Below are 12,397 nucleotides of genomic sequence, written 5' to 3'. Positions count from 1 at the left end.
TTCATCGATATGTGAAATGGTACTAGGTTGCTTGTATCGGGCATAGCCCGTGTGGGGCATAGCCCGTATTAGATGATCGGGTATATCAGAGTCTCTCTTTATTACAAGCACCCACTTACAGTCTATTCTGAACGTTTCTGTTCAAGGGCCTTTGCACAACGTCCCACACATCTTTACTTTTTAGATTGTCTAACTCCTTCGTTATTGCATCAGTCCACTTTTGAGCATCTGGCCCCCTCAGGGCTTCGTACACATTCACAGGTACACACATGCTTTGAGTTTTGCGAACGATCGCAGTATGAGCGCAACTATCACATGTCTTTGGTTTATGTAACCTTGCCGACCTCCTGGGCACAATCGGTACACTCACTGCGCCTCCCCCGGATTATTCTCACTCGTTAAATTGTCCATGAAGTAGTCAGTCTCCCCTTCATCGTTTTCGCCATCACTTTGTGTTTCGACGTCAGTCCGCTCCCCTTCCAAGTTCAAAATCTTCTACGTCCCATATCCATTCTGAGGACCTCCTTTTTATATTGCTCGTCTCCATCTTAACACTCTCGTAGGGAAACGTATTCTCCTCGAACCTGACATGACAAGATATTATTACTTTCTTGGTCTTTGGCAGGTAAATCCTATAGCCTTTGACCTGTCTGTCGTATCCTACAAATATCCCCTCATCTGCCCTAGTAACATGTATAGCTTATACAGAATTGGTCCTAGAAGGTTTCTCTGAGGATTTTCCTCCTGCTTTAACTCAATCGCCCTAATTTTCCAGTATGCGTCTTTGACTCTTGCCATAAATCTTTCCATTGCTCGCGTACGATTTAAGTAAGCGATACATTTGCCTCGGACAATGATTTTTAATTACTCGCGGTAGCCTCTCGCGCCAGACCTTGTCGAATAAGTTTTAGCCCTCTCGATATCCAGGAAGAAAGTAGAAATTCGTTTCACCTTCTGAATATTAGAATACGTAACGCTGTACTTTGCATACTTTGTGCCTATCATTTTTACGTATTGCGTGTATCTTTTACAATTTAATTTCCCTCTAGCGCATAATAAATCCACATTATCCGCTGCTTATAACAAATCGCTTCGCTTAGGATGTTCCGTATATTTTTCCATGTCACGCGTACTCTATCATTTTTCCATATTTAAATTTCCTATAAATGCAATAGATATTCGCATAGTCACGATAGCAATGCCTCCCCTCGAAAGGGAGAGGCATTGACCCTAGCGTGGGCGATGACGACGTCGACGACGACGACGAATGTTGAACTTCCCTCGACGTTCAATCACTGCCGCGATGTTAAAAAGAAGGGTGAACAAGAAAGAAAAAAAAAAGAAAAAAGGAACAAGATTACGCACTTCTAAAGACTCTCGCGTCTTCTCGCACTTAGCTGCTCGCTTGTCATCGATCAATCGGATTGCACCTCTGCTCTGCTCATCGTCTCAAGGGATTATAGCAGGATAGAATGCTTGTACGTCTTATGAGAAGTTGTAGATGAGAATGCGAACTTAAACCTGTTAACGTTCGAGGAAACAATGGTGTCAATTGGGGGTTAAAAGCCTGTTGGAGGATGGTTCGCTGTTGATCGTCGCGGTCTTACAGGTTTCTTCGAGAGCCGAGGATTTAAAGGAAGATTTACAAGTTAATGATGGGGTGAAAAAGTATGTTTGCATTATGAGAATCGTCGAGAATATCGATTATGGTTTCTGTCCATGGAGGAATGGTCTGTCGGTGATCGGAGCAGCGTCAGTTTCCTTGAAAGTGATTGGAATTAAAAGGAGACTTGGACGTTAACGATGGGCAGGAAAATGTGTTTGACGTGGAAATTTGAATACGCGTAATTGAAAATTAATTGAGTTCACCGAAGGGTGATCTGCCTTGGTTTGCGCGATCCATCGTCTTGCGATTTTTCGACAGGATTTGAATTGGAACACGTTTCATCTATAAAACTTTATGAAATCGAGTTACAGTCTGAGTGGATCATAGTCGTAGTCCGACTAAAATATATTCTACTACTAACGTGCTTCGATTCGAACTCTGACCTTAGTCGCAACTTTATAGACCAGGAATTATTCAAATTTTGCTATGGTTCATCAGGTTCGTGTTCTACGTTTGAAACTGCCCATTAGTCCATCCTCCGCTCGGTCCTGATAACATCTAAACGCCAACCCTCGCTCGATTACTTCATTTACATAACTCGCCCTGTGGCTAAACATTTCCAAAGAAGAGAAGTCATAAAGCCTGGCAAAAATTACGGGATGTCTCTTATCTCATCAAGGTGTAGTCGTTTTATCGCCGAGATATAACTTCTCGCAAAGACAATCCTTTTAGCCCGTTTCATTAATTCTGAGTCTGTGTATAATAACGAGAAACAACAGGATTTTCAAGATCGATGTACGTGTCTCATACAAGTCACAAATTTCGGGAGAAAAGATTCAGCTTCGATTTCAATTTTTCAATTCCGTTACTTTGGCAAATTCTCTCGTTGAACATCTGTCGAAATGAAAGGAATTAATCAATATTAATAAAAATAGAATTTTAATATTATTATAATAAACAATGAATAATATATTAAATTAAAATATGAATAAAAAATTTCACGAATTCTTCCACAGGTTTATACATTAGGTTGTCCAAAAAGTTTCTTTCGTTTCATAAGGCGATAATAGATGGACAAGAATTTCTGCTTTATACTATTTTATTGAATTAAGCGTAATTCATTTCGTTCTATTTCTATTATTATGTTCGTGCACAATTCAATAAACAAGAAAATATTGTGCGTCTATTATTTCCTTATAAAACGAAAGAAACTTTTCGGTCAAACTAATAGATACGATCGATCCGATGGTCTGCATTTTTTTTTAACGATTGATCCAAGTTAATAAGAAAGCTAATTTTGTAAAAAGGGTCCGGGAAATCGTATACGATGATGGGAAGCGGCGAGAACAAAGGTATCATACCACGGCTGTGCGACAACCTCTTCGACATGATCGCGAAGCAACAGAGCTCGGAGCTTACTTACAAAGTCGAGGTTTCCTATATGGAGATCTACAACGAGAAGGTGCACGATCTGCTCGATCCAAAGCCGAACAAACAGTCGCTGAAAGTCAGGGAACACAATGTCCTGGGCCCGTACGTGGATGGACTTAGTCAGCTCGCCGTCACATCCTTTCAGGTAAGGGAAGATTTATCGATATTCGTCCCGTCCTTTTAATCATTCCTTTTGTGTGCGCATAAAGCATCGAAATATTAAGTTAGCAAGTGCCTGAAACTCCTGGTAAGTAAAGTAACGAAGAAAGTAAAATTGAGAATTTTCTACACTGCGAGCGTTGATGACTTTTGCGTTAAACGTTTTTCGCGTTCTTTCATATTTGTTAAACCTATTATATCTATTTAAATATAAAATTACATCTCGTATAATTACATTGTCTCTCTCTCTCTCGTATTCTTTTCCTTTCAAACTTTCTTTCGTTCGACGCTGTACGCGTACGAGTTACGAGCGACAATCGAATTATTAAAATTACATGAAAATTGTAAATATCGTTTTCTTCTTATCACACTCTTTGTATCGTTCAATATACCTAGATATTTGATATCGCTCGTTTTATTCGCGATATAGACAAGATACTCGCGTATAGAAATTACGTATAAATTATACTGTCGTGTTCTTTCGTACGATACGTCTTGTTTATTCTAAATATTCTTTTCGATCGAGTTATTTATCGATAAACGAGGACTGGCAACACGCTTGTCCGGTTTTTCCACGATACGGCAAATCGCAGCGGTGTTATTTATCGCTTGTTTCGCGTGTAACTGGCATATTGCCAAAACTGAAACCGTTATGATCGATATCCGTCATTGCGGTGCTTCGACAATTTAATTCCCGCAATAATGTACTATCATCTGCAATTAAATCGCGAAATAGTGAACTTTATAGCTTTCGAAATTAATGATTTCGTGTTCTCGTGAAACGCAACCGAATATCATGGACAAAAGCGTGGTTTCGTTTTACCAAATTAATATGAATCTCTTTGATGTGCATTATGAAATTGGTATTCGTTTGCAAAGAACGTTGAAAATCGTACGCACGTCGGTTTATTTTCTAAGTTGATGAAGTTGATTGAACTGTCGCGATTACCACCGATCCGATGACTTTTACCGATCGCTCGACCGACGTACGAACATTAAACGAACGAAGGTGTATAACGATACACGATCCTTTCAGAAAGTAAAATCAGGTCGTTTTACATGTATGCGAAGCTAGTGGTTACCTCTTTTATGCAACAAACACGTTTCGTGCATACCAGTAACGCGTGATAAGTTTCAATTTGCTTCATCGACTGTGAACTACGATACTATCGTGTCACGTTTTTCGGCTTTCCTTTGTATCCTTTCGATGCGATCTCTTTTTCCATACAAACGGCGCGCACAGTCGTTCGATCCTGCAGTTTTTAAGGGAAAACTTAAGAAACGTTTACCTAGCAGTCTCTTCCTTCGTATTTCATCACGTTTCGTTTATATTTCGCGTCACCGTGTCTCGGTCAGTTCTCTGCGTTTCTACAAATTAACGGGAACTATTTGCCGTATTTGTCGGAATTACGCTGAAAGACTGGAATTTTCCAATCGATTTCTTTCCGATTTTCAAAATTACAAGACGAAAACATTATCTTGGAAAAGACAAGTACATACGCGTACTGGAAATCGTTAGAAAGTCCAAATATCTTTCTCTTTCTTTTATATCCACCTTTTCCATCTGAGGATAATCGCAAAAGGAAGACAGAGAAAGGCTTTTGGAATTTCAAAGAAACGATGGATACGTAACATTCGAGAAACGAGTGGAAATGGTCCCCTCGTAAAACTTGGGTCTCGATAGGCGAACACGAAAGTCGGAGAATGTCAAATCGGTTTTCCGGTTCTCGGAATACCCAAGAATCTGCTCGTTACGTCACGGTCGCCAGCTACCGATTCGTTGCGATCGTTAAATCCAGCATTCCTGCCGAATCGACTGAATTTCCCAACAGAATCGCCTTAATTTCCCAACTTTTCCATGCCAGTCATCCGTTCGCCGGTAACCCGAGCCCAGAAATCACCTTTCACCAAGTCAGTCAAGTCACCCGAGTAATCTATCAACGACCGGATGATATGTTGGAAACCGCTCGAAGCTGTGTATCGCGTGTGCGATTCGAACGGTAACAAGAGAAAAGTCAAATTGGCCGTGAGGCGTCACGAGTTACCGCAATGATTTCGCAGGACATCGACAATCTGATGGCGGAGGGGAACAAGTCGAGGACGGTAGCTGCAACGAACATGAATTCCGAGAGTTCACGGTCGCACGCTGTATTCTCCGTGATCCTGACGCAAACGTTGACGGACTCGAAGAGCGGCGTCAGCGGTGAAAAGGTCTCGCGGATGAGCCTGGTGGACTTGGCAGGGAGCGAAAGGGCTGTGAAGACTGGAGCAGTGGGCGATAGGCTTAAAGAAGGAAGCAATATAAACAAGTAAAGTTTCCTTTTGTTGACACTATACAGCTAATCGTTTAACGCGGTTAGAAAACGTTGCTTGTAATTAAATATTTACCATCCTCTAGCTTGTTAATAAGGCTAGAAGTGTTTGCGCCTGGACATATACGAGAGACGTGATAGATCGTGCGATATAAGAGAGACAAATGTTTGCAGATCCCTAACGACGTTGGGTCTAGTCATTTCGAAGCTGGCGGATCAAAATTCCGGAAGTAATAAGAATAAGGACAAGTTCGTGCCGTACAGGGACTCGGTTCTGACGTGGCTGTTGAAGGTATCGTTTGATATATTTGGAATGTTAGATGCGACCAGCTTGCTAATTGTTAGGTACACAATGGGAAAGATATGTCAGTACGGTAAAGAACGAATTAACACAAAATTACTAATATAAAGGGTGGTGAGGATGGTACTTTTTGACGCGGAGATTTTATTTTTCTTTCTTTTTTTTTTTTTTTTTTGGATTATAACTTTCAATATGAAGAGATTCGTTAATAATTACAAAGTAGGCTACAACTGTATCTAAAAAAAAATAAATAAATAAAAAATAAATAAATTAAACTCCGTGGATGATAGATCGTAGTATGAAAAAATTGTAGAATTAAAATACAGTGAAATCATTAAGAAGACAAAGTTTTGCGATCACCGACGTTTAATTAATTTTAAAAGCAACTTCTTTCATTTATAACCATGCTGTACTTTTAATTATAGGATAACCTTGGCGGGAACAGTAAGACCGTAATGGTAGCCACTATATCTCCTGCCGCGGATAATTACGAGGAAACGCTTTCAACCCTGCGATACGCGGACAGAGCCAAGAGAATCGTTAATCACGCGGTGGTCAACGAGGATCCAAATGCAAGAATCATTCGGGAATTAAGGCAGGAAGTGGAGGCGTTGAAAGAGATGCTATTACATGCAACTGTAAGATGATTAAGTCTCGTTAACATCGTTGTATTAATTATGAGTTAGACCGGACAGACAAACATGGCCATTAGAGCTGGTCGATAAAAACTTGAAGAAGTTTCTTACAATTAGCCGTATTAAAAACTTGCCGTCGAAGTTTCGCATTTTGTGAAGAAAATTACAAGGAAAGCGTCAAAGAGAACGATCGAGATTAATTCCGTTAAATACGAATAATGTGATATTTCAACGAGAGACGAGATTCCAACGAAGTTATGAAACTCGTCGAATCGAGCAGATTTATTTTTAAAAGAGGCGTAAATAACGTACAACATAGTTATAAACTATCGGAAATTTAATAAACTAGACAGAGGAAATAATCTTAAACCGATTCCTCGAACTTCGTACTTGGTAGCTCCATTAAAATTCATTCCGGATTTAACAAACAACTGCATTCGTAGAAGTTACTCGAGAAATAATTACTTCCGCGCTCTACTAAACTCAGGATTCTCTTTCTTCCGGAAATTTTAGGGACAAGGGTCGATAGTGGGCCAGCAACGCACAGACATAACGGAGAAGCTGTCGGAATCGGAACGATTAATGAAGGAAATGTCGCAAACGTGGGAGGAAAAACTGGTGAAAACCGAGAGGCTGCAACACGAAAGGCAGCAGGCCTTAGAAAAAATGGGAATCAGTGTTCAAGCCTCTGGTATCCAAGTGGAAAAGAACAAGTATTATCTCGTAAATCTAAACGACGACCCTAGCTTGAACGAGTTGCTAGTTTATTATCTGAAGGTACCTAAAAATTCTTAATTACTTCCGAACAATTAAGACACCCCCTCCCATTTTTAATAAGATATCGATTACGAAAATCGTTGATATATTAGTAGCGTATAATTTGATCATAAAAATATCATTTCTCAATATCTTTGTTATGTAATATGAATTTATCCCAGTAAATTGTACTAATCTTAGAAAACTGGAGATATTCGTCGTTTCTCAAATTAAATAATTGCCAAATAATATTTTACACATAGAATTACTACATTTGCCAATTGTATCATAATTACTAGAACATTCTGTATATGTAAGTAACATAATACATAAAAAAATGTACAATGTAAAGTATAAAATACATAATACAAAATATTGTGCTCGTTGTGTTAATAATTAGGAAAGGACTCTGGTTGGAGGACGTTCGGCAAAGACAGACCAAGACATTCAGCTGCACGGGCTTGGTATTCTGCCTGAACACTGTGTCATCACGATAGAGGAAACTGGCCTCTATATGACACCATTAAACGGTGCTAGGTGTTTCGTGAACGGCACTCAGGTAGTAGAGAAAACACCGTTGTTACACGGTGACAGGATCGTCTGGGGAAATCATCATTTCTTCCGGGTGAATTGTCCCAGAAGTGCAACAGGTAACGCTTAATGGATATCCCTGATTGAATTCTTTGAGATCGATGTGTGACACCCGATAGTCTGTACGTATATGTGTGTCCCTCTGTTTATAGCGATCAACAGTGAGCCTCAGACGCCGGCACAGAATATTGATTACACTTTTGCACGAGAAGAACTGATGCTTAACGAGTTGTCGAACGACCCTATTCAAAGAGCTATCGCTAGACTCGAGAAGCAGCACGAAGAAGATAAACAGGTATTCTTAGGGATTGATGATGTTTGGCGGAGATTCTCAAAGATATTGCTCATATCCAACAGGGAATATCGCACATTTATTTTATAAGTGACACAATTCCAACAATTTTTTCGAGAAAAGTGAAGAACTATTTGGAGATTTACAAAAAAATTTTCTATTTTAACTTCTTTAATCAGTTCTAAGCAACTATTTCAGAAGCCATATAATAGTAACCTAATTAACTGTATAGTCCTAAATTTCATATTCACTTGGGAAGGTTCAGAATCATATTTTGTTATATGAAATTCCTCGATGTTGGATGGAATTGTCACAGCTGACTGTTACTTCCCAGTTTTATCTTATCAAGTACCATCAATGTGTTCCTTTATTTAGGTCGCGTTAGAGAAACAGAGGCAAGAGTACGAAAGGCAGTTTCAGCAACTTCGCAACATTTTGTCTCCATCGACACCATACTCCCCTTACGTACCATACGATCCCCTGCGGGGCAGTCAAAGCAGTAAACTTCCTGCTTGCACGCCAACTACGCAAATGCGAGTAGAGAAGTGGGCCCAGGAAAGAGACGAGATGTTCAAAAGGAGTTTAGGCCAATTGAAAGCGGACATCTTAAAGGCGAACGCATTGGTGCAGGAGGCAAACTTCTTGGCGGAAGAGATGGGGAAGCAAACGAAATTTAGCGTCACTTTACAGATTCCGCCAAACAATTTAAGTCCAAATAGAAAGGTAACGCATGTGCTGGTTCTTATTGATTCTTATTACATCTTTAAAGTAATGGATTAAGGAATCTTCAGAGCTTGACTCTGGATTCTTAAAACTCGTGTTTACAACTTTTAAATAATTTTGAATCTAATGAAATTGCTTTTCCTGATCTTTTCAGATTATTAGAAGTGAAAACTAAGAAATTTATTCGAAATATATCAGTATGCCTATGTATCAACTTATCCATCAAATACTTCAGCATAAATATTTTGTTACTTTATTAATACTTCTTACTTTATATATTTTCTGAATTCTCTATTCTTCACTCTCTTCCTTATCTTGTCTTACTTTGTGATATAATTTTGCAATTTCCCATCAATTATTATCTTTTTTTTTTATATATACACCCTCTTCGTTGTACTAATTTAATTTCCTTTTGAGTTGTATTTATTTATTTCTGTTCATTCTGCTTTCACACTCTTCGACATGCAGAGTGTATTTTTTCAGCGGGGCGCCTTCGTCAGCGAGCCTGCGATTCTAGTGAAAAGGACAAACATGGGCAGCCAGGTGTGGTCCATGGAAAAATTAGAAAACAAATTAGTCGATATGCGGGATATGTACGAGGACAGAAAGGATCCCAACAATTGTCAACGATTACCTGCCATTAAGGTATACTACCTAGTTCATTCTAGTTTTTTAATACATTTTCGACTGGCTATTTTATCCAAAATGAGGATGAGGAAAATTGATGATATCAAAGCTAATCGGATACAATTAAAATACACACAATTTTACAAAACTTACGTGATTCTGTGCTTATGCAAACACGAGCATATTCATAGCCAGTCAGCAATGCATTAAACAGTAACTAGAAAAACTATGTAAATCTGAACGATTTTTAAATTAGGATGAAGTGCCCGGGAAGACTCAAGACCCGTTCTACGAGTCCCAGGAGAATCACAATCTCATTGGAGTAGCGAATATTTTCTTAGAGGTTCTGTTTCACGACGTTCGGTTAGATTATCACACGCCAATTATCAGCCAACAAGGAGAAGTCGCTGGACGACTGCAGGTCGAAATTAGTCGCATATCTGGTCACTTTCCTCAGGACCGTATCTGCGAGGCAGCGTCAGAATCGTCGAATGACTCGACCTCGTCAGAACCTGAGGATTATTCCGGATCGAGCTTCATCACTTGTCGCGTGACCATCAAACAAGCAACTGGTTTGCCTCTGTCACTGAGCCATTTTGTATTTTGTCAATATATGTTCTGCGGACATCCAGACCCCATAGTGGTCCCAGCTATCGACAATTCCGAACAATTAACTTCGAATTGCCAGATAGGGCAGAGAGACTCTCTGGTGTTCAAGTTTAATCACACGAAAGATTTTACCGTGCCCATAACGGAGGAGTTTATCGAACACTGTAGCGGTGAGTGGTGAATCAAATTGTTTGATGTCTCAGTGACACGATAACTAATCCTATTAGGCTGCTTTCCAAGATACTTTTAGATACGTATGTAGATATGGAAGTTTTAAATACATAGAAACACATTTTCATATACAGAAGGGGCCTTAAGCATAGAAGTTTGGGGACACCGAAGTGCCGGATTTTCGCGAAGTAAACCAGGTTGGGAAGTGGAGCAGCAGCTTGCTAAAGCTAGATCTCTGGCTGATCGATGGTCAGAGTTAACGCGGAAGATCGAATTGTGGGTCGAAATTCAGGAACTAAATGAGCAAGGGGAATATTCACCGGTGGATGTGGTTGTGAAACAAGATACATGGACAGGTACATTGTATACTTGTCTTTTTTAAATATATTAAAATATCGTTACGTTATAGCTCATTGCTTAGCATGTAATTCATATTTTTTTAGGAGGTATTTATCAGTTACGTCAAGGACAGCAACGACGAATACAAGTTCGTGTGAAACCAGTACAAAATTCAGGAACATTGCCCATAATTTGTCAGTCGATATTAAATATAGCAGTTGGTAGCGTGTCTGTAAGGAATCGTCTTCAGATTCCATTGGATAGTTATCAGGACGAAGACTTAAGTATACTAAGGGAAAAGTGGAGCGAAGCTTTAATGAGAAGGAGACAATACTTGGATCAACAGATACAGAAACTCATTAACAAACAAGGTATATTTTTCGTATAGAAAAAACTTCGACCTTCTATTGAAATCATTATATAATTAATATCATGTAATTAATTTCAATGTATAATTACAGATAAAACTGAACAAGATATTGAACGAGAACAAAGCCTCGTGGATCAGTGGGTCAGTCTCACAGAAGAAAGAAACGCAGTGTTAGTCCCTGCAGCAGGCTCAGGTATTCCTGGTGCACCTGCTGACTGGAACCCCCCTCCAGGAATGGAACCACATATACCTGTTCTCTTCCTTGATCTCAATGGTACGTCAAAAAGATTCTATATGTATTTTGTGGAAAATTATTCATCCTTTTGTGAACTGTCACAATTTGTCTAAAATCGTTTATATTTAGCAAAATAACATTTAATGATCTCTTAATAATCGAATATTCACAGCCGATGATCTTTCAACACATCAGTCGGGAGAAGAAGTCTCCGTAACCGGATTAAATTCCATCTTACCAAAGGAACATGGCAATAAATTCTACAATTTACCCATAATTCGTCGCATAGAGAAAGATGTGTGCGCTATCGCTGCTTGGGATTCCAGTATACACGACAATATACATCTGAACAAAGTCACAGATGGTAAGATATATAACAATAAAAATCTAATGTTCAAGAATTTATAATATTCGGAATCTTCAATTTTGTTTATGAATATATTTTAGCAAACGAGCGGGTTTTTTTAATTTTGAAAACAACGGTGCGCCTCTCACACCCGGCGCCAATGGACCTTGTGCTGCGTAAACGATTAGCCTTGAACATCTACAAACGGCAAAGTATCACAGACAGAATCTTCAAGAGAATCGTTCGTACCGACTGCTTAACTCAAACTGGAGTCACTTACGAAGTCGTGTCTAATATACCAAAGGCTAGCGAAGAATTGGAAGATCGCGAGAGTTTGGCACAAATAGCTGCAAGTGGCGAAGACAACAGCTTATGTGATGGCGAGACTTACATCGGTAAGTCAGCTTTGATAATACTTACGCAAAATCTTGTACACTCAAGACCAAACATACATAAAAATATAATTTAAACTCACATGTCTGATGTTTGCATAGAAAAATATACACGCGGTGTTTCTGCGGTGGAAAGTATCTTAACTTTAGACCGATTACGACAAAGCGTCGCGGTAAAAGAATTACTGCAAGCACAGGGTCAACCACTTATGCGCAAGACAGCAAGCGTACCCAACTTCTCGCAGGTACTACTGCCTCTCCGCCGTCTCGGACGCACTGTATGCTTTTGTTTAATTTGTTTTTCTTTTTTAATCTCTATAGTTGGTATTTTAATCTCTATTCTATAGTTGGTATTTTGTGTTCCACTTTTGAGTCCAAGTATTTTCTTATTCCAGTCCAAACCAGTAGTAGTTTTAGACATTGTAGTATCATTAGTTTGAAAATTTCATTGTATTCACTATCCTGTCACTTTTTCTAAATTATCACGGTTTGTCTAGAATCA

General features: G+C 39.2%; 1 protein-coding gene across 7 annotated transcripts in view; it reads left to right on the top strand.

The window, feature by feature from the left end:
- The window catches only part of LOC117158988 (Kinesin heavy chain 73), a 180,894-nt gene that overhangs the window by 149,326 nt on the left and 19,171 nt on the right, over nt 1-12,397 (top strand). For 2 of the 7 annotated variants that reach the window (XM_033338429.2, XM_033338435.2), the window contains exons 4-19: nt 2,914-3,182; nt 5,258-5,505; nt 5,683-5,800; nt 6,235-6,447; nt 6,958-7,221; nt 7,601-7,850; nt 7,944-8,086; nt 8,459-8,806; nt 9,275-9,451; nt 9,690-10,212; nt 10,348-10,569; nt 10,657-10,923; nt 11,014-11,196; nt 11,330-11,521; nt 11,605-11,898; nt 11,998-12,173. In XM_033338429.2, the coding sequence (XP_033194320.1) occupies nt 2,914-3,182; nt 5,258-5,505; nt 5,683-5,800; nt 6,235-6,447; nt 6,958-7,221; nt 7,601-7,850; nt 7,944-8,086; nt 8,459-8,806; nt 9,275-9,451; nt 9,690-10,212; nt 10,348-10,569; nt 10,657-10,923; nt 11,014-11,196; nt 11,330-11,521; nt 11,605-11,898; nt 11,998-12,173 (3,887 nt within the window). The remainder of the gene's footprint in view (nt 1-2,913; nt 3,183-5,257; nt 5,506-5,682; nt 5,801-6,234; nt 6,448-6,957; nt 7,222-7,600; nt 7,851-7,943; nt 8,087-8,458; nt 8,807-9,274; nt 9,452-9,689; nt 10,213-10,347; nt 10,570-10,656; nt 10,924-11,013; nt 11,197-11,329; nt 11,522-11,604; nt 11,899-11,997; nt 12,174-12,397) is intronic. The other 5 variants (XM_033338438.2, XM_033338437.2, XM_033338432.2 and 2 more) reach the window with 3 other exon arrangements.

This window comes from Bombus vancouverensis, chromosome 5, assembly GCF_051014615.1.
Source record: "Bombus vancouverensis nearcticus chromosome 5, iyBomVanc1_principal, whole genome shotgun sequence".
Lineage (NCBI taxonomy): Eukaryota > Metazoa > Arthropoda > Insecta > Hymenoptera > Apidae > Bombus > Bombus vancouverensis.
The sequence above is the reverse complement of the archived record's forward strand: the minus strand, read 5'-3'. Positions and strand labels throughout refer to the sequence as shown.